At 36.7% G+C, this 19,632-nt stretch overlaps 1 protein-coding gene across 1 annotated transcript in view; it reads left to right on the forward strand.

The window, feature by feature from the left end:
- The first annotated feature begins 589 nt into the window (after positions 1-589).
- LOC119244444 (ankyrin repeat domain-containing protein 26-like) overlaps positions 590-19,632 on the forward strand; it is a 33,088-nt gene continuing 14,045 nt past the window's right edge. Inside the window, exons 1-7 of the mRNA XM_037510218.2 lie at positions 590-762; positions 1,319-1,471; positions 2,107-2,137; positions 2,429-2,561; positions 8,558-8,771; positions 10,302-10,422; positions 14,144-14,812. Coding sequence (XP_037366115.2) covers positions 1,365-1,471; positions 2,107-2,137; positions 2,429-2,561; positions 8,558-8,771; positions 10,302-10,422; positions 14,144-14,812 — 1,275 coding nt within the window. The 5' untranslated portion in view covers positions 590-762; positions 1,319-1,364. The remainder of the gene's footprint in view (positions 763-1,318; positions 1,472-2,106; positions 2,138-2,428; positions 2,562-8,557; positions 8,772-10,301; positions 10,423-14,143; positions 14,813-19,632) is intronic.

Here is a 19,632-nt window from a genome sequence, read left to right on the forward strand (position 1 = left end):
CTGGTGAATTCTCTCACCCTCCTGCGCTTCTGACTGTACCCAGTGCCTGTATGAATAAATTAATGAATCTTTAAAAAAAAAAGAAAGGCATTATGTTTTGTCCATGGGTGACACCAAATTGTTGTTCTCGGAAGAGGGACTGATGAATTGTGACTTATTTAGTCATGAACTGAAGTCAAACCAACATATAGGCATTTTCACCCCAGCCCCAGCATATTTCCTGGATTTCCTCATTCATATTGTATGTATCTAATACTGTTTTTCCATTTATATGTTATTATATTTAAAAAGAAATTGATAAGCATCATATATGGCTAATTAGTATTTCCACAACTGTGTGTGTCATAACTCTGAGTCAGTGAACTCTGGGTTTTAAATTTAGCATTTAGTAGTTTTCAAAATTACTGTGGTGACTTCTGTTCCAGTATTTTACATTTTGTAACCTGATTGTTCTTCGTTTTTGTTTTTCCTGTTTCTCTTCAACCCTTCCCATTTTATTTTTATTTTACAAAAGTTGTGTTTTAAATCATTATAAGTATATTTTAAAAACATTAGCTTCATTTGGTTTCTTTTTGGAAGTAATATTCCTGGCTTGCATAAAAGTGGAGTAAGGAAGAGCAAAAATGAAACATGTAATTCAGCAGTATCTGTGCCTAAAGTAAGCAGGAAGACTGGTGCTTTGCATTCAGTGACTGGTGACAGCAGAAGACATGAATCAAGACAGAATAATGGCAGCAATGTCTATAATTTCTTCCTGTATAGGTAAAGGAATATTAGCAGTGATTACTCTTCTGGAACTCAGACTGTATGATGTAGCTTATAGGCTAACACAAGAAAAATCTTACACTTGTCAGACAAATACTGCTGAGAGGTAACAATGAGGACCAGTCAGTTTTGGGTGACTTCATCGAAGGAACATTGGTTGACAAGCCTGTGCATGTTTTAGGGGACAGGTTCCTACCTCATCAGGTGGATATTACCACACGATCCTCACCGCCAAAGCACCCAGAGTGCTTTATCCTAGACCGCTGGATTCTCATCCCTGTTACTTTGTCACCTTTTCCTCTCCTTCCCCTCTTTTAGCCTCAATTCTGTAGTCAAATTTCTAGGGTTGTTTTGTTAGTTAGCCAGTTCCTTGGTCAGGGTCTTTTGTTAGTGATGCAAGGAGTATGTTTCCTTGCTTATGGTTGTTACTTCATCATAGCTTTCCGAGTTAATAAATGAAATAGGCTAGATAAGTTTTGGAACTTTTCATTTTTTTTAAATGTTTACAATAGATTTCCTCTAAAACATTAGTTTCTTATGGATTTTTAACTAGAGTTCCTGGCTTGACTAGAAAAAAAGGAAAGAAAAGCACCTATGAAATGAATATGCCAACAGAAGCTCGGACAGTAACACATGAGACAGCTGGTGTAGTATTTCCGGAGCAAGGTGACAGCAGGAGACATGAAAACAATCAGTATGTTAGAAGGTAAAATCTATAAATTCTTCCTGTCTTGATAAAGGAATATTAGCAGTGATTACTTTTTACTGAAAATAAAACAGCATAATCTGGCATACTTACTGAGGCAAGAGAAAATGAACTTTATCGGAAAGATACTCCTGAAATGCGATAGATGAGGATGAGTAATTATTTTCTTTTTTATTGTAGCATCTCATTTACAACCCTGTCTATATTTTAGGTGATAGGTTCATATCTCCTCAGATGTATGTTACCATACATACCACCACCATGATGATTTAAAAAGGTTTCTTTTCATATAAGGACTTGAACAATACTTCTCAGTTAGGTTTTAGTACCAGTAAAAGCTTGTTTTTATTGAAAATGACCACCACAAAAAACCTGAGAATATGTTTCCTATGAAATCATGTAAATAACATTGATTTTCCTTTTTGTCTTTTGATTGTTAATTTGAAGAAATTTAATAATTTGTTAATATTACAGTACATCTTTGGTCCTTAATGTTATTACTCTTTTAACTTGGTGTTAAATCCCTTTTTAGGAAAGTATGGGTTAGAAGATTTTATATAATAACAATAGGTTTTGATATTCTTTGTATTTGGCTATTTACTATTTGCCTGAAAATAAATCTTTTCTTTTTATAGGCCTGTAAAGAAAACATCTAATGAGAAGAAGGTATAGTAAACAATAAATAAGGACAAAAATTATTCTGTGGTAAAAATACATTTTAAAAGATATAAGGAAAAACTTGAAAGTCTTAAATCATTATAAAAATGTTTACTTTAAAAATAATTTATAAATAATAATCATATATAAAGGTATCCTTTTCATGAAAGTCAGTTCCTTTAAGGAGTACCTGTGTTTTTGCTATTATAAAAAGGTGAATATTTATCACCTCTGTACACTTAGCATATTTATTGATAGTTACTGAGCATTTTGAAATATTTTTATTTGTATGTCAAACAGGAAATCAATCCTACAGATGACTCTGATGACATAACTCAGACATCTGAAACAGCCTCAATGGGTTGTGACTCGTTTTACTCGGAACATGAGAATTGTACGTTGTTAATGGAACAACTTTGCATGAATTGTAAAGGTAGGAGCATTGTTTAATTATAAAGTCTTAACACATATACTGTAGTGTCACATGCACACTTTGTCTAGTACTTCACTATAGAGCACAGATCTGTTCTCATGTTATTCATCTCAGAAATATGTTTTATATTGAGATGAAATGAGAACTATTGATTACTTCCAGCCAAAGAGCTGTGAGAATCCCCATGATACTTTTTGTTGACTCTGCTCTCTCCTAGGCCTTTCCTCGAAGTCAGATTCCCATTATTTCCCTCCTAGAATACTGAAATATCCTCAGATATGTTTCCCCTGACATTTTACCTCTGGAAACCTTCTTCTGTACTGCACACATAATTGCCATATATATTGTTTTAACTTCAGATCTCATAATGTTGCCCTTTCCTTAAAATCCAGCTAGTATCTCTCAATGCTCTAGGTTAAAGGCCACCATCCACTAGTTGCATTTTGTGTTATTCCATGTCCTTTTCTCATCTGTGTCTCAGTGACTGCGTAGTCTTTCCTACAATAAGACTTTTTGTTTTCAACAGCTTTTGTTAGGTAAACCACACCTATAGAAATTGTATAATTTGATAGTTTTGACATATGTATACAAAGATGAAACCATCCTCACAATCCAGATAGTTAACTCATCTATCACCCCTCAAAGTCTCCTCAAGCCCCTTTATATTTCCTTCTTAAGAAACTACCAAATTGTTTTCTAAAGGGCTTGTGCCATTTTCCATTCCCACCCAAAGCTTATGAGATTTCTAGTTCTTCCATATCTTCATCAACGCTCACTGTTGTCAGTTTTTTTTAAAGATTTATTTATTTATGCAAGAACCGGGGTACAGTCAGAGGCACAGGAGGGTGAGTGAATTTACCAGAGACAGAGCAGGGAGCAGAACAGGCAGACTGACTGAAGACACTGTTGAGGGGAGCAGCGGGTGAGGCAAGAGAGGTCTGCCTCGCCATGTGGGTTTCTCCCCAACTGGCCAGGAACTGAACCCGCACTGCAGAGGCTGTGGACAGCAGGGTGCTCAAGCACTGGGGAGGCCCTGTTGCCAGTTTTTTAATGTTACCATTCTGATAGGTGTTCAAATGTGTATTTTATTATGGTTTTAGTATGCATTTCCCAAATAACCAATACTATTGAGTATCTTTCTGTTAGCTTATTTGCCATCTGTTTATCTTCTTTGAACTGTGTCTAAATCTTTTATCATTTAAAAATTATGTTGTTTTCTTATTAGTTGAGTTTTGAGAGTTCTGACATTTTGAAAATACAGTTTCTTGATCAGCTTTGTTTTTACAAGAATTTTCTCCCAGTCTGTGAATTGCCTTTTAATTTTCTTAAATTGTCTTTTTTTATAATCTATAGTATATTGAATAATATAACACTTTTAATAAGTCAACAACAAACAGACTTTAAGTCCAAGACATAGCTATTTGTGATAGTAACAAATGATAAAAGGAAACTTCAAAAAGACTAGAGAAAGAACAACAAAGAAAAATAAGGAAGCAAGGAAGAAGGGAAAAAAGGGTAGTCAGAGAAAAGAGAAAGATAAATTAGAGAAATGAATCATTTATTTATTTCTTTCTTTTTATATTTATTTATTTTTATTTTTGTTTTTTCAGTTTTGTATATTTTTTACATCATTTTCATTTTTGTACAATGTATGCATTCTCATCTTGGTTATAGTCCCCAGACAATTCCCATCCCTGGTGTTTTGATCCTACTCCTTTCTCCCCCTCCCTGTATTGTGTGTCTGGTTTATATTGCTTGCTTGTTTTTTTCTTTTTTTAATGATTTTTTATTTATTTATTTATACAAGAATCAAGAACCAGGGTATAGGCTAGATGCATGGGAGGGTGAGATATTCACCAGAGACAGAGCTAGGAACAGAATAGGCAGACTGATGAGATACACTGCTGAGGGGAGCAGCTGGCAAGACAGGAGAGCTCTGCCGCACCATGTGGGACCCTCGTTGGATATGGGGATTGAATTGGCACTCCAGAGGCTGCAGACAGCTTCACAGTGTGGCACTCAACTGCCTGCGCCACCAGGGGAGGGCCTATAGTTGCTTGTTGATTTTGATTTTTACTTTATTATAATTAGTCTTTTTCCTCATCCCTTATTTAGGTTTTCTTAATTCCTGCTATGAGTGAGACCATCGGGTATTTTTCTTTTCTTTCTGGCTTATTTCACTGAGCATGATCCCTTCCATTTCCATCCATGTTGCTGCAAATTGCATGTATTTATCTTTTTTGATTGCTGAGTAATATTCCATTGTGTATATGTACCACAGCTTCTTGATCCAGTCAATTATTTTGGGGCATTATGATTATTTCCATAGCTTACCTATTGTAAATAGTACTGCTATAAATCTAGGGGTGCAGGCGCCCTTTTGAATTAATGTTTCTGTGTCCTTTGGGTAAATACCTTAGGAGTGGAATTGCTGGATCATATGGAAACTCCATCTTTAGCAGATTGAGAAATATCCACACAGCTCTCCATAGTGGTTGGAACAGTTTGCATTCCCACCAGCAGTGGAGGGTTCCTTTTTCTCCACATCCTCCCCAACATGTGTTGTTGCTAGTTTTTTTAATATGTGCCATTCTCACTGGTGTAAGATGGTATCTCATTGTAGTTTTGATTTGCGTTTCCCTGATTACAAGTGATGTTGAACAATTTTTCATATGCCTGTTGGCCATTTGCATTTCCTCTTTGGAGAAATTTGTTTTTAGCTCTTCTGCCCATGTTTTGACTGGGTTGTTTACTTTGTCTTTGTTGAGTCTCCGCAGCTCTTTGTAGATTTTTGTGATCAGTCCTTTATTATTCGCGTTGTGTGCAAAAATTTTCTCCCAGTTGGTGGGGTGTCTCTTTGTTTTGGTTACTGTCTCTTTTGCGGTACAGAAGCTTTTTAATTTGATGTAGCCATAGCTGTTTATCTGTTCCTTCACTATCACTGCTTTGGGTGATGTGTCTTTCAAGTTATTACTGAGGTGTATGTCATGTAGTGTTTTACCTATATTTCCTTCTATTTATTTTATAGTTTCAGGTCTTATGTCTAGTTCTTTAATCCATTTTGAGTTGGCTTTTGTGCATGGTGTGAGGCACCAGTCAAGCTTCATTCTTTTGCATGTGGTGACCCAGTATTCCCAGCACTATTTATTGAACAAACTTTGCTTGCTCCATTGCATATTCTTTGCTCCCTTGTCAAAGATTAGTTGCCCATAAATCTGGGTTTATTTTGAATTTTCTATTTCGTTCCATTGGTCCGTGTGTCTGTTCTTGTTCTAATACCATGCAGTTTTGATTATTATGGCTTTGTAACTTGAAGTCTGGGAATGTGATACCTCCATTCCCTTCTTTTTTTTTTTTTTTCAGGAGAGCTTTGGCTATTCTGGATTTTTGGTGGCTCCATATGAATTTCATCAATATTTGTTGTATTTCTTTGAAGAATGTCATTGAAATTTTTATTGGAATAGCATTAAATCTGTAAATTGCTTTTGGTAGGATGGCCATTTTGATAATGACTGCTTATTAAATTACTATCATTTTTATATATTGATTTTGAACCTCCTACTTTGCTATATTCATTTTTTGTTTCTATATTCATTTATTGTTTTTTGATAGAGTCTTTGGGATTTTTCTAAATATAATATATCATCTGTAAGTAGTGATAGTTTCACTTCTTTCCGACTTGTATTCCCTTTGTTTCTTGATTTTGTCGGATTGTTCTGACCAAAACCTCTAGTACTAAGTTAAAAAGAAGGGGTAACAATGGGCATCTTGCTTTGTTCCCAATCGTAAGGGGAAAGTTATCAGTTTTTCACCATTGAATATAATGTGGTTGTTAGTTTGTGGTATATAGCCTTTATTATATTAAGGTAGATTCCTTCCATCACCATTTTGGTTAGAGTTACTATCATAAATGGATACTTGCTTCATGCATTCTATAGCTAGTGTTAAGTTCATAAACGTAGAGGATTATTATCCTTCCTATAGATTGACCCTTCTATTGTGAAATTGTCTGGTTTATTGCTGATTATAGTCTGTGCTCTGACAACTACTTTGTCTGGTATTAGCATAGCCACACCAGCTCACCTTCCTTTTTTGTCAGGTATTAGTGTATATATCTTTTTCCATGCTTTTAACAAATGTGTGCCTTTATTTTCAACTTGCATTTCTTGTTGGTGGCATTTAGTTGGACTTGCTATTTGATTCAGTTTGATCATATGCCTTTACATTGAAGTTTTCATATGATTTTCTTTTAATGTAATTTCTATATATATATATATACAGTTAGGTTTAATCTGTTATCATGCTGATTGATTTCTGTTTGCCTCACCAGCTCTTTGTTCCCCTTCTTTTGTTTCCTTCTAGAATATCAAGTGATTTGTATGACTTAGTTTATTTCCTTATATTAGATAATTAGCTATAACTCTTTTGTTTCACTCTTTTAGTGGTGGTTGTAGCGTTTATAGTGTAAGACTAACTTATCACTGTCCACATTCAAGTACTACTATACCATATCATATGCAGTATGACAAAATTACAGCAGTTTACTTTTGTTTCTCCTGTCTTACACAGATACTACCTCGGCCTGTGGAACTACAGTTCTCATGAAGTTTAGAAAGTTTGTGGTCATTTTTTCAAAATACTTTTTTTTTTTCTTTCCCCTAACTCTTTGGAGAATTGTATCATGGCCATTTAAAATTTTTCTCACAGTTCACCAAGGTCATCCTTACTAGTCTTGTGTGTGTGTGTGTGATTATAATATATGTTTATTTCCATGTGCTCGCTTCGGCAGCACATATACTATAATATATGTTTATTCCCAACCAGAACATTTGTCATCTCTGAGATTATATTTTTCATATAATCTCATATAATCTCATTATATTTTTCATATAATCTGCTACTTATTTGGGAAAAAAATAGCTTCCATGACTTTACTCTTCTTCTTTTCTTTTTTTCCAGTTAAGTTACTTATAAACAGTTTGATCCTTCATGGTCTTGCTCTTTTCATCTGTTGGGTGAATCCAGAGTAATGCCCTCAGGCTAATTATTTTCCAATACCAAGGCAAGACCTTTCTCACTGCTCTATTCATTGTCCTGTTAATTATGAATTTTTCCAAGATAGCTAAAGGAAGCACCACTATTCCTGGTGCAGTTTATTCTTTTCAGATATTTTTTCTCCTTTGTCTCAGGTGGCTTCTTCATATGAATTCACTGCCTATTACTCTGTTGAATACTCCAGAAGGCCCCTCTGTAGATCTTCAGAGCTCTTTCTTGATTCTTCCCTTTTCTCTTCAGTGATCTGACCTGTGATCTCTATCTTCTTGGTTTCACCAGACCCTCAATTTCATCACCTCACCTAAAAGTATCTGGTAGATGTCACCTTAATACCTTCTCCCTGTGTCATGATCTGGAAATTATCTTAAGCTAGTGATCTGCTGGGGCATTGTCTTTCATTACCTGAAGTCCTTTGTCTTGAAAATCATTATTTTTTTATTGTATTTTTTTTTCTGTTTTGTTTTTGCTTGTTTCAGGTAGGAGGGTAAATTAGTACCTGTTACTTCCTCTTGGCTAGAAGCAGATTGTAATAAAACTTCAGCACATGTTGTCCCCTACCTAGAGTGGCTTTCTTTCTCCTTTGCTTTCTGCTTCTCCTTCATTCCTCAGGGCAACAGTCTGTTCCTCAGGGACCTCTTCCCTGGGCCTACTCTAGATCAAGTGCTGTCATGTGAGCATAGAATTTTGTTTTCTTGTAGTATCTGTAGGAATTTAGACTTTACGCTAAACTTTATCTGTCCCTTAAGCTAAATAAGAGCCATTGTTCCCATCTGTTCTGTCTGCAGAGTTTAATATAATTTTTTCCACTTTGTAGGTACTCAATATGTATGTATCTGTTTAAGGTATGGATGAGTGATTGAGAAAATGTACTGCCATTTATATGCAAAAAAAAGAGTACTTATATATTTTGTTTTTCTCTTTGTGTTTTCTCCCTGATTCAGATTTTATTAACTTTTCAAAATGCCAGGATTTAATTTGTCCACATAAAAGATTATGTGAAATTAAAGATAATCACTGTGAACTACTTAAGAAAAAATATAGAAAAATGAAAGATGAGAATTGTGCACTAAAAACGGAGCTATTAGCAACAAAAGACATAAGCTCACAGCTTAAGCAGCAAAATTTGAAACAAGAATACTGCTGCTGCAATTTGAGGTATTGAGCATTTTGGTTTTAAAGACATATTTCAACTATTTCGTTTAATACTACAAATACATAAGAGAGAAGTTTTTTTTAATTTTTTTACAAGGTTTTTTTTTCAGATTTATTTATTTATACAAGAACTGGGGTACAGGCCAGATGCATGGGAGGGTGAGAGAATTCACCAGAGACAGAGCAGGGAACAGGACAGGCAAACTAACGAAATACACTCCTGAGGGGAGCAGCGGGTAAGACAGGATATATCTGCTGTGCCATGTGGGACCCTCACTGGTCGGGATCAAACCAGTGCTGCAGAGGCTGCGAACAGCTTCATAGTGCAGCGCTCAACTGCCGGCACCACCAGGGGAGGCCCAAGAGAGAAGTTTGTAATTGCCAACTTGTCTTCTAGGATTTTACAGAGTAGAAACCTTTATTTAGTGCTGTGGAATATGAAATTCTTGGAAATAGTATAGCAAGTTTTTGATAGTGAATACTTTTGCTAATAATTTACTGTGTAGTCTTCCAAATCATGCTTTTAATGACCATATAGAAGTATACCATATGGAATACTGTGTTATAACTATTGCTGCAAGGATTTCCTTTTGTATTAATCTGTATACTGAAGAAAAAAAATCTTCAGTATAGTATTTGGCTGAAGTGCAGCAATGCTGAAATGTCTCTGATCTATATTTCTAAATTGTTCTCACGAGAGTTTATATGAATTTCCATTTCCAACAACACACATGAAATGGCCACTTTTCTGAAGACAGAAGATGTTTTTAAAAATGTATAGTCCATGGGTGATGTGGTGGTGGGAAATTTATGGGGACTACATATGAGCAGGGAAATCAAATGTTGTATAAAGATAAATAATCATGTTAAAAAATAAAAAGTTTAATAAATAATAAAATTACTGCAAACAAAAAATTATGTAGTCTTATTCTTAACCTATGCATGGAATAAAAAGAAAAGTGGAAAGTGATTACTGAATAATGTATTCAACAATTCTCTCCTACTATATCAAATTATTTCTAGGTCTGTGCTAAAAGCACATATTACTTTTTATTATACTTAGTGAATATGGGTTGTCTTGTTCCAAAAGGAGTATAAAAATGATTTCTAAAATACCTAGTAACCAACAAGCTCAGTGGAAAGTGTTGCAAAAGTAGAAACATAAAAAGAGTAGGGCAACAGCTAACAGATTCCCTCACCTAGTGTTGGATTATAGTGATCTACAGATGGATGTTGTGTGAAAGAAATCTGCAGATGCTGTCTACACTGTGAATCATTTTTAGTAGTAACTGTAATATTTTGTGAAGTTGAACTTTTTTTCCTAGTGTATTTGTAAGCTTGTTTAAAAAAAAAAAAAAACTTCCCTTTTAAATTTGTAACTAAACTATGCAAAGACAGTACCAATAACTATGTGGAGCAAAAAGGTTAACTTTAACCCTAACTGTACAGTATCATTTCAAAATTTTTCTCTCTGCAATACTTCCTAGAGTCATATGTACCTTTCATATACTGACTTTTTATTGGAACACTTAGGGATCGGCTGCAAAGAGAAGAAGAGCACTACAGGAGTGGTGCTCAAGTGAAGCAGCAGCTGGAGTCCACACTGTCAGTAGTAGTTATGGAACTGAGAGCTCTAAGAAGCGATTTAATGAAGGCAAGTTCCTCCCTGGCAAACTTTTAATATTTCTAACGCTATAATCTAAACTAGTTATAGTATCATGTTAATTTGATGTCTATTGTTGAGGTTTCAAACATTCCAATCAGATGCTTAGGATTTACAATGGTCCAGTCAGGCTTGTAGAAGGGGGTGCCTTGAAGGAGATACCAGGCAGAGCAAAAGCCAGCTTGAGTCAGTGTGCAGCCATCCTCTGAAGAGTGAAGGATTCATTGAACCACCTCTGAAGAAGCATTCTGCTCCAAGCTTCAGAAGAAAGAAGGAGTCATATTGCTGTTTGAAGAGAAAGCTTTCATCAAACCATTTTCAAAGAAGAAAGGTTCTGCTTCTGGACTCTGAAGAGAGATGCATCAAGCAGTCCACCCCCATGGGACTCACCAGACCTCTGTAGAATGTAAACCTTGTAGACTTTAAACTTCCACACGTCAATAGACCTCCACAGAAACCACTGCTGCATCTGCCTCAGGCTGGCTCTTGTTCTGCCTTGTATCCCCTTCAGGGGCCCCCACTGAATAAGCCTGAACAGGCCATTTTCAATCCTAAGCATCTGATTGGACCATTTAGCACTAATAGCTCATTTTCCATTTTTCAATCTGAATAATTAATGAAGTAGACTGGAACTTGATTGGTTGTCTTAACTCCCTCCTGATTGGTCCATTTTGCTCAAACCTGATTGGTTCAGTTTTGACTCCTAGAGCCTGATATTAAAGGGGGAAGCGTCCAATCTGATCTGCACTCAGGTCAGGGCTTGTTGGTTCCAGAGAGGTGTGGCCAGAGCTAGCCTAACTGGGGTCTGGGGCGGGGACCATCCACAGGCAGTGGGCTGAGGCCAGCACAATTTACCCCAACACAGTCACCTTGCTTCGTAACCTCTGGAGGCTGCAAGGATCCAGTTACAAGACTGCAGATAGAAGCAAAGATCTGTGGTGGTCTCACAGTCTGCAGCGGTCTTGGAAGTGTTGAAGACTATGGAAGTGTCAGTGGTCCCTACAAAATTCTACAGAGAGCTGTGGGGTTCTCTGTGAAGATCTGTGGAAATCTTGCTGTCCCGTTAAATTTGTCTGTGAAGGGTCTGATGAAAGGATCTGCTCAATGCATCAAGTCAGTTGTTGTGCGGGCTTTTATCCTCATCAGGGTTCCCACCTTTCAAACACCACCTTATTGGCTAATTTAGAATCCTCAATGGGCTCAAAAAATCCTGGAATGGAACCAGTCAGATTGGTCCATTGAGAGCTTAAACATGATTGGTCCACTTCAATCCCAGTGTCATATTCAAAAAGTGCAACTGTGGCTGCTTGTCCAGTCCTGACAAGCAAGCTCATTGATGGTGGGCCTGCAGAACCAGCTTTAGTGGGGCTGGAGGCTTGAAGAGCTGGCATGCTTCAGTGGGGCAAGGTGTGGTCGTGCATATGGCTATGCAGAAGAGCTGTTTGATGAGTCTGAGCTGTTGGAGAGCAGGCCACTGTGCCGAAGACCAGCTCCAGCAAAATGTCAGGTCAGGTGTCCCTGAAAGGATGAGACAGTGTTGGTGAAACTTGAGGGCTGAGGGGAAAGGGAGTGAGGCAGACACAGACACTCTCTCTGGCGCAAGTATCTCCTGCTGAGGGTCTCAGCGGGTCTTTATACATTAAGGCAAGCGGTGGGATTACATCATTGCATCCATAGACACAAAACAGAAACAATCAGTACATTCCTTTCCCATGGACCTTTGGTGCCCACGTGTTTTGAGAAAAGAGGTGACCTTAAAGTTAATAGATAATTAAAACTTATACTCATTATTTCAGCTTAAACAACTACCTAAGACAGCTAATAGTCCTTGGCACCTCCCTATCCGCCAAGGCTACAGTATCAGGAGACTCCTCTATCTATATGGCCTGCAGCTAGAGACCAGTTGCTTCCCAGTTATCAGTTATTAGAACTTTTTTCTACCTAGAAACTCCTAGCGTAATCAACTTTATGAATCATTGGGAAGCTTCTTTATGGAACTTCCATATAAGGAAAATTGCGGCCAGCTCTGGGTTACTTATCAGGCATGCCCTTGCACAATAATAATTTCCCATTGTCAAGTGGGCCAAATTATTGAGTGTTTAATTTTTAAGTAGGTAATTCTCCATGCCATGTATTTACAGTATTTTTATATGTATAATTTATTGCCCAATGTATTTACTGAGAAGTTCTTTCTTCTTATGACCAAGAACAAAAACCAGAGGGATATTTAATCTTCAGCCCCACGGTGTGAGGCACAAGGACTCTTCAGCCCCATGGTGTGAGGCTCTTCAAAAGTCTTCAGCCCCATGATGAGGCCCTTTTTCTTCAGCCCCACGTTGTGAGGCTCTTTGAGCTTCGGCCCCACTGTGTGAGGCCGTTTTCTTAGCTGCTTGCCAGTGTCCTATCTGGCTGGTGCAGCAAGGACTCCTATAGCACCACTGCTCAGAGCCTGCCATGATGGCCATGTGCACAGCCTGTAGGACTCTTTCCCCCAGCTCACTCTGGGCCTGGACAAGTCTCACTGCCAGAGCCCCAGGACTAGCTGGTGAGGGGTAGAGCAAGGAACCCACCACCGCCACTGCAGTTGGAGCCTGCCAGGCTGGGGGTTGAGGGAACATGGATGAGGTATGGAGTGGGGGAAGGGCGGCCCCCATGTGGCTGCATGCCAAGCCAGAGAGCCCCCAAATCACCATGCCTTACGGCCTTTAGGTGCCATGGGGCTCTTGTTTTCAGTCCTTTTAATCCAGTTTGCTAAGATTTTTGTTGGGAATTTTTGCATCTATGTTCGTCAGAAGTATTGTCAGAGATAATACTTTGGATGTAACTTTTCTAGTTTTGAGAAAGTAACTTTTTTTTTCCTCTTAAATAGCAACTATGTCCATATAAGGAGTTTTAGAAATGATATGCCATAATATATACTTAGTGACAATTTATCAATAATTATTTTATTACCACAAATTCTGCAGTGGTCTTCTATTTCACATTTATTACTATTTTAAACATTTTGAAGAAGAAATAAAACTAACTGCACCAGGGAATAATCTCATGATTTTTAAAGAGAGCATATAAATTTCACCTTATTTACCTTTAGTGCTTTGAAACAGAAGACTTCTTTTGTATCAATATATTTACTCCAAGGAAGCAGATGCGGTTTGGTACACTAGCGCTAGTAGAGTCAGAGGACCTGGGGAAATCCTGTAGTTTGCTTGTATTTTTAACTTCTCCCTTCCTGAATTGACATCTAAATGAGTTCATTCATATGTGTAGCTTAGAAATTCAGGCATACTACCATGCCTGGGTTTACCAGTTAACAATAGATTGAATCCTTATAACTGACCTTAAAAATGCTGAAAAAGTACAATATAAATGGAATCTCAGGGAAAAGAAAACTTTTAGGAAATTGAATCAGTCTGAAGATATACACTAATCTTTTATGCCTTCTGCATTTGTTGTAATTCATAGCTAGTCTCTTTCCAATTCTGAGATTCTTAGTTTTCTCATTTTTCCTTTTTTTATCGTCATGGACTCAGTCTTCAGTTAAATTCCTGAACTTTGGGGCAGTTATACTTATGTAAATTTTGATGTCCAACTGATTTTGTTTTAGTTGTAAAGCCTTTATTGCCATCTTTACATTTATAAGCATATCATTTGCTTTTAATTTCAGAGAAATTGTAATCTTGTTGACTGCTAACAAAATCTATATTTTACTTAGGCTTCTGAGAGTAATGAAAGAGAGAAAGATCCAGTACATAAAAGCCACACTTTGCAGGATGAAATCAGTATGCTAAAACTGGAAATAAATACAATGAAAAATAAAAACCAGGAAAAAGAAAAGACCATTGAAATTTTAGAAGAAATGAATGATTTTCTGCGAGAAACAATACAACTGAGTGAGGAAAGACTTACAAAAACGGTATCTCAACATTGTGAACAACTTCTTGTTCTAAAGTGTGAAAATAACTTGCTAAGCACTCAATTGGAAAATGAAAAACTAAAAACAGAAACACTGAAATCAGAAGTTGAATCCTGCCATCGTAGACAGGATGCTGCTGTACAAGATCGTGGTCAAAGTCACAAGTCCGAGAGAGACCTAGAATGTCATTTCCAAGGCACAAGAGAGGAGAAGCTACATTTAGAGGAGAGATTATCTCACAAACAAAGGGAAAACATGTTGCTTCAACAGCAACTGAATGAGGCTTACAACAAAACTGACAATAAAGAGGAGATATTAGTGAATATTCAAGGCCAGCTTCAGGACACTATAAGAAGGCTTCAAACTGAAAATGAGAAGCAAAAAGAAACAAATGACAAGTTAATTGATGAATGTAATCGTTTGAAAATAAGAACATATAAGTATGAAGAGGAAAAAGCAGCAAGAGAAGTAAGTATTCCATTAAGAATGATATTTTTCAAACTTTCTGAAGGAAAACTCAAAAGAAGTAATTGGTTAAGGCTAAAGATTGAATCTAGTGAATGTGAGAAATATATAGACTCTATAATCATATTTGCTTTGTCAGCTTACAACCATCTATTGTGTCCAGTAAATAACAATTAGACCTGAGAGGTGCTTTACACAATATAAAGGCATAGAGTCACCTATGAAATTTTATTTTATTTTATTTTATTTTATTATTTTTTTAAAGATTTATTTTTATACAAGAGCTGGCGTACAGGTCAAGGTGTGGGAGGGTGAGAGGATTCACCAAAGACAAAATGGGGAGCAGAATAGGCAGATGACTGAAATATACTGCTGTGCCTCAATAATTTTAAAAGACTTTTTTATATCAACATGTATTTTTAAAATTATTACTGAGTAGTATTGCATTGGAGAGATTTACTACAATTTGCGTATCTAATCACCCTTTTTGTCCTCAATTTTTTTTTTAATTTTTATGTTCCCTATACAATTGCAACTCCCTTATTTTGACCCAGCCCCTCCTTTCCCCACCCCTCCCCCCATAGTGTGTCTCTGGTTCATAGTTGTTTGTTGATTTTGATTTTTTCTTTCTTATAGTTTTTCTTTTTCCTGGTCCCTTATTTAGTTTTCTAGATTCCTGCTATGAGTGAGACCATCCAGTATTTTTCTTTTTTTTCTGGCTTATTTCGCTGAGCATGATCCCTTCTAGCTCCACCCATGTTGCTGCAAATTGCATGTGTTTATCTTTTTTGAATGCGGATTAATATTCCATGGTGTATATGTACCACATCTTCTTGATCCAGTCATCTATTTTTGGGCATTTGGGTTGTTTCCAAAGCTTAGCTATTGTAAACAGTGCTGCTATAAACATAGGGGTGCAGGTGCTCTTTGGAATTAATGTTTCTGTGTCCTTTGGGTAAATACCTAGGAGTGGAATTGCTGGATCATATGGAAGCTCTATCTTTAGTAGGTCGAGGAATCTCCACACACCTTTCCATAGTGTTTGGACCAGTTTGCACTCCCACCAAGAGTGCAGGAGAGTTCCTTTTTCTCCACATCCTCACCAACATTTGTTGTTGCTAGTTTTTTTAATATGTGCCATTCTGGTGTGAGATGGTATCTCATGGTAGTTTTGATTTGCATTTCCCTGATTACAAGTGATGTTGAACATTTTTTCATATGCCTGTTGGCCATTTGTATTTCTTTTTTGGAGAAGTTTCTTTTTAGCTCTTCTGTCCATTTTTTGACTGGTTTATTTTCTTTATTTTTGTTGAGTCTCATCAGCTCTGTAAATTTTTGAGATCAGTCCTTTATCATTAGTGTTGTGTGTAAAAATTTTCTCCCAGTCCATTGGGTTTCTCTTTGTTTTGGTTATTGTCTCTTTCACTGTGCGGAAGCTCTCTAATTTGATGTAGTCCGAGCTGTTTATCTTTGCCTTCACTATCACTGCTTTGGGCCATGTGTCTGTAAAGATGTCTTTGAGGTGCATGTCATGTAGTGGTTCGCCTATATTTCCTTCTGTATATTTTATGGTTTCAGGTCTTATGTCTAGTTCTTTAATCCATTTTGAGTTGGTTTTTGTGCATGGTGTGAGGTAGTAGGCAAGTTTCATTCATTTGCATGTAGTGACCCAGTGATCCCAGCACCATTTATTGAACAAACTTTCTTTGCTCCAGTGCATATTCCTGCTCCTTTGTCAAAGATTAGTTGACCATAAATCTGTGGGTTTATTTCTGGGTTTTCTTTTTGGTTCCATTGGTCTGTGTGTCTGTTCTGGTTCCAATACCATGCAGTTTTGATTATTATTGCTTTGTAGTATAGTTTGAAGTCTGGGAGTGTGATGCCTCCATTCCCTTCTTGTTTTTTTAAGGAGGGTTTTGGATATTTGGTGTTTTCAGTGGCTCCATATGAATTTCATCAATATTTTTTCTATATCTTTGAAGAATGACATTGAAATTTTAATTGGAATAGCATTGAATCTGTAGATTGCTTTTGGTACAATGGTCATTTTGGTAATGTTAATCCTTCCGATCCATGAGCAGGGGATGTCTTTCTATTTCTTTGTGTCTACTTCTATTTCTTTTAATAGCCTTTTATAGTTTTTTTTTTTTTTTGTATAGGTCCTTTACCTCTTTTGTTAGGTTTATTCCCAAGTATTTGATTTTTTTTTGTTTCAGTAATAAAAGGTATGGTTTTCTTGAATTCTTCTTCTTCAGATTTATTGTTTGTGTGTAGGAAGGCTACTGATTTTTGTGCATTGATTTTGTATCATGCCACTTTACTAAACTGATTGATTAGTTTAATTAGTTTTGGGGTTTTTTTAAAGATTTTTTTTTTTATTTATACAAGCACTGGGTACAGTGAGAAGCGTGGGAGGGTGAGAGAATTCACCAGAGCCAGAGCAGGCAGCAGAGCAGGCAGAAGGACTGAAGTACACTGCTGAGGGGAGCAGCTGGCATGGCAGGAGAGGTCTGTGCGCCTTGTGGGACCCTCCTCCAGGGCCTGGGAGCAGCCAGGGATCGAACTGGCGCTGCAGAGGCTGCAGGCAGCTTCAAAACCCAGCGCTCAACTGCTGCGCCACGGGGGAGGCCCTAGTTTAATTAGTTTTTCTGTGGAGTTTTGGGGTTCTCTATGTATATTATCATATTGTCCACAAATAGTGATAGTTTAACTTCTTCCTTGCCTATTTGGATTCCTTGTATGTCTTTCTCTTGTCTTACTGCTCTGGCTGGGACTTCCAGTATTATGTTGAAAAGCAGTGGTGAGAGTGGACATCCTTGTCTTGTTCCAGATCTTAATGGGAATGCTTTCAGCTTTTCACCATTGAGAATGATATTGGCTGTTGGCTTGTCATTGATGGCCTTTATGATGTTGAGGTATGTTCCTTGTATCCCGAGAATTTCAAGGGCCTTTATCATGAATGGGTGTTGTACTTTGTCAAATGCTTTCTCAGCATCTATGGATATTATCATGTGGTTTTTATATTTCTTTTTGTTGATGTGTTGGATTACGTTGATTGATTTTTGGATGTTGAACTATGCTTGTGTCCCTGGAATAAATCCTACTTGGTGAATTATATTATGGATGCATTGTTGGATTCTGTTGGCAAGGATTTTGTTGAGGATTTTTGCATCAATGTTCATTAGGGAGAACGGCCTGTAATTTTCTTTTTTTGTGCTGTCTTTGTTGGGTTTTGTTATTAGTGTAATGTTGGCTTCGTAGAATGCATTTGGTAGTATTCCTTCTTTTTAAATTTTTTGAAAGGGTTTGTGCAGGATAGGCACTAATTCACTGCTGAACATTTGGTAGAATTCATTTGTGAAGCCGTCTGAGCCTGGGCTTTTGTTTTTGGGGAGTGCTTTGATTACTGCTTCAATTTCGCTGCTTGTAATTGGTCTGTTTAGTTGTTCTATTTCTTCTTTGTCCAGCTTTGGATGATTATATCGTTCTAGGAATTTGTCCATCTCTTCCAGGTTGTTGAATTTGTTTGCGTATAAGTTTTCATTGTAATCTCTGATTATTCTTTTGATTTCTACTGAGTCTGTTGTGATTTCTCCTCTTTCATTTATAATCCTATTTATATGAGTTTTCTCCCGTTTTTTCTTTGTGAGCCTTGCTAGAGGTTTGTCTATTTTGTTTATATTCTTTCAAAGAACGAACTTTTGCTTTCATTGATCTTTTGGTTGTTTTTTTAAATATCCATTTCATTTATTTCTGCTTTGAGTTTTATTATTTCCTTTCTTCTACTGGCTTTAGGGTTTTTTGGTTGTTCTTTTTCTAGTTCTTTGAGATGTGAGATTAGGTTGTTTCTTTGAGTTCTTTCTTGTTTGTTGATGTGAGCCTGTATTGCTATATATTTTCCTCTTATTACTGCTTTTGCTGCATCCCATACATTCTGGTAAGTGGTGTCCTCCTGTCATTCAACTCAAAGTATTTTTTAATTTCTTCTTTGATCTCCTCATTGGTCCAGTCGTCTTCCAGTAGTGTGGATTTCAATCTCCATGAAGTGAGAGGGTTCCTTGTTTTCTTTTCATGATTTATTTCTAGCTTGATGCCTATATGATTGGAGAAGATAGTTGGAATGATTTTGATCTTCATGTATCTGTTGATATTTGTTTGTGGCCCAGTATGTGATCGATTCTGGAGAATGATCCATGCACACTTGAGAAAAATGTGTACTTGGATTTTTTTGGGTGCAGTGTCCTATAGATGTCTGTTAAGACCATGAGTTCTATGTCTTTATTTAGGTCTGTAGTGTCTTTGTTTATTTTTTGTCTTGTTGATCTGTCCGTTGGTGAGAGTGGGGTGTTGAAGTCTCCCATTATATATGTATTTTCTTTAATATCTGTTTTCAGAGCTGATAATAATTGTCTAATATATTTTGGTGCCCCTTCATTAGGTGAGTATATGTTGATGAGTGTTATATATTCCTGATGTATTGTCCCCTTGATCATAATGTAGTGTCCATCTATGTCTCTTTTTACTTTTTTTAATTTGAAGTCTATTTCATCTGATATAAGTATGGCTGTTCCTGCCTTCTTTTTTGGTCCATTTGCTTGTAGGATTGTTTTCCAACCTTTTACTTTCAGTCTGTATTTATCTTTTGTGGTTAAATGTGTTTCCTGGAGACAGTAGAAGGTTGGATTTTGTTTTTTAATCCAGCCTGCTACTCTGTGTCTTTTTATTGATGAGTTTAATCCATTTACATTTAGAGTTAATATTGATATGTTGGCTTCTGTGTATGCCATTTTGTTTGGCTTTTTTGTGATTTTATTCCTTGCTTT

The sequence above is a fragment of the Talpa occidentalis genome, unplaced genomic scaffold, assembly GCF_014898055.3.
Source record: "Talpa occidentalis isolate TD23 unplaced genomic scaffold, MPIMG_talOcc4v2.1 talOcc4.14, whole genome shotgun sequence".
Taxonomy (NCBI): domain Eukaryota; kingdom Metazoa; phylum Chordata; class Mammalia; order Eulipotyphla; family Talpidae; genus Talpa; species Talpa occidentalis.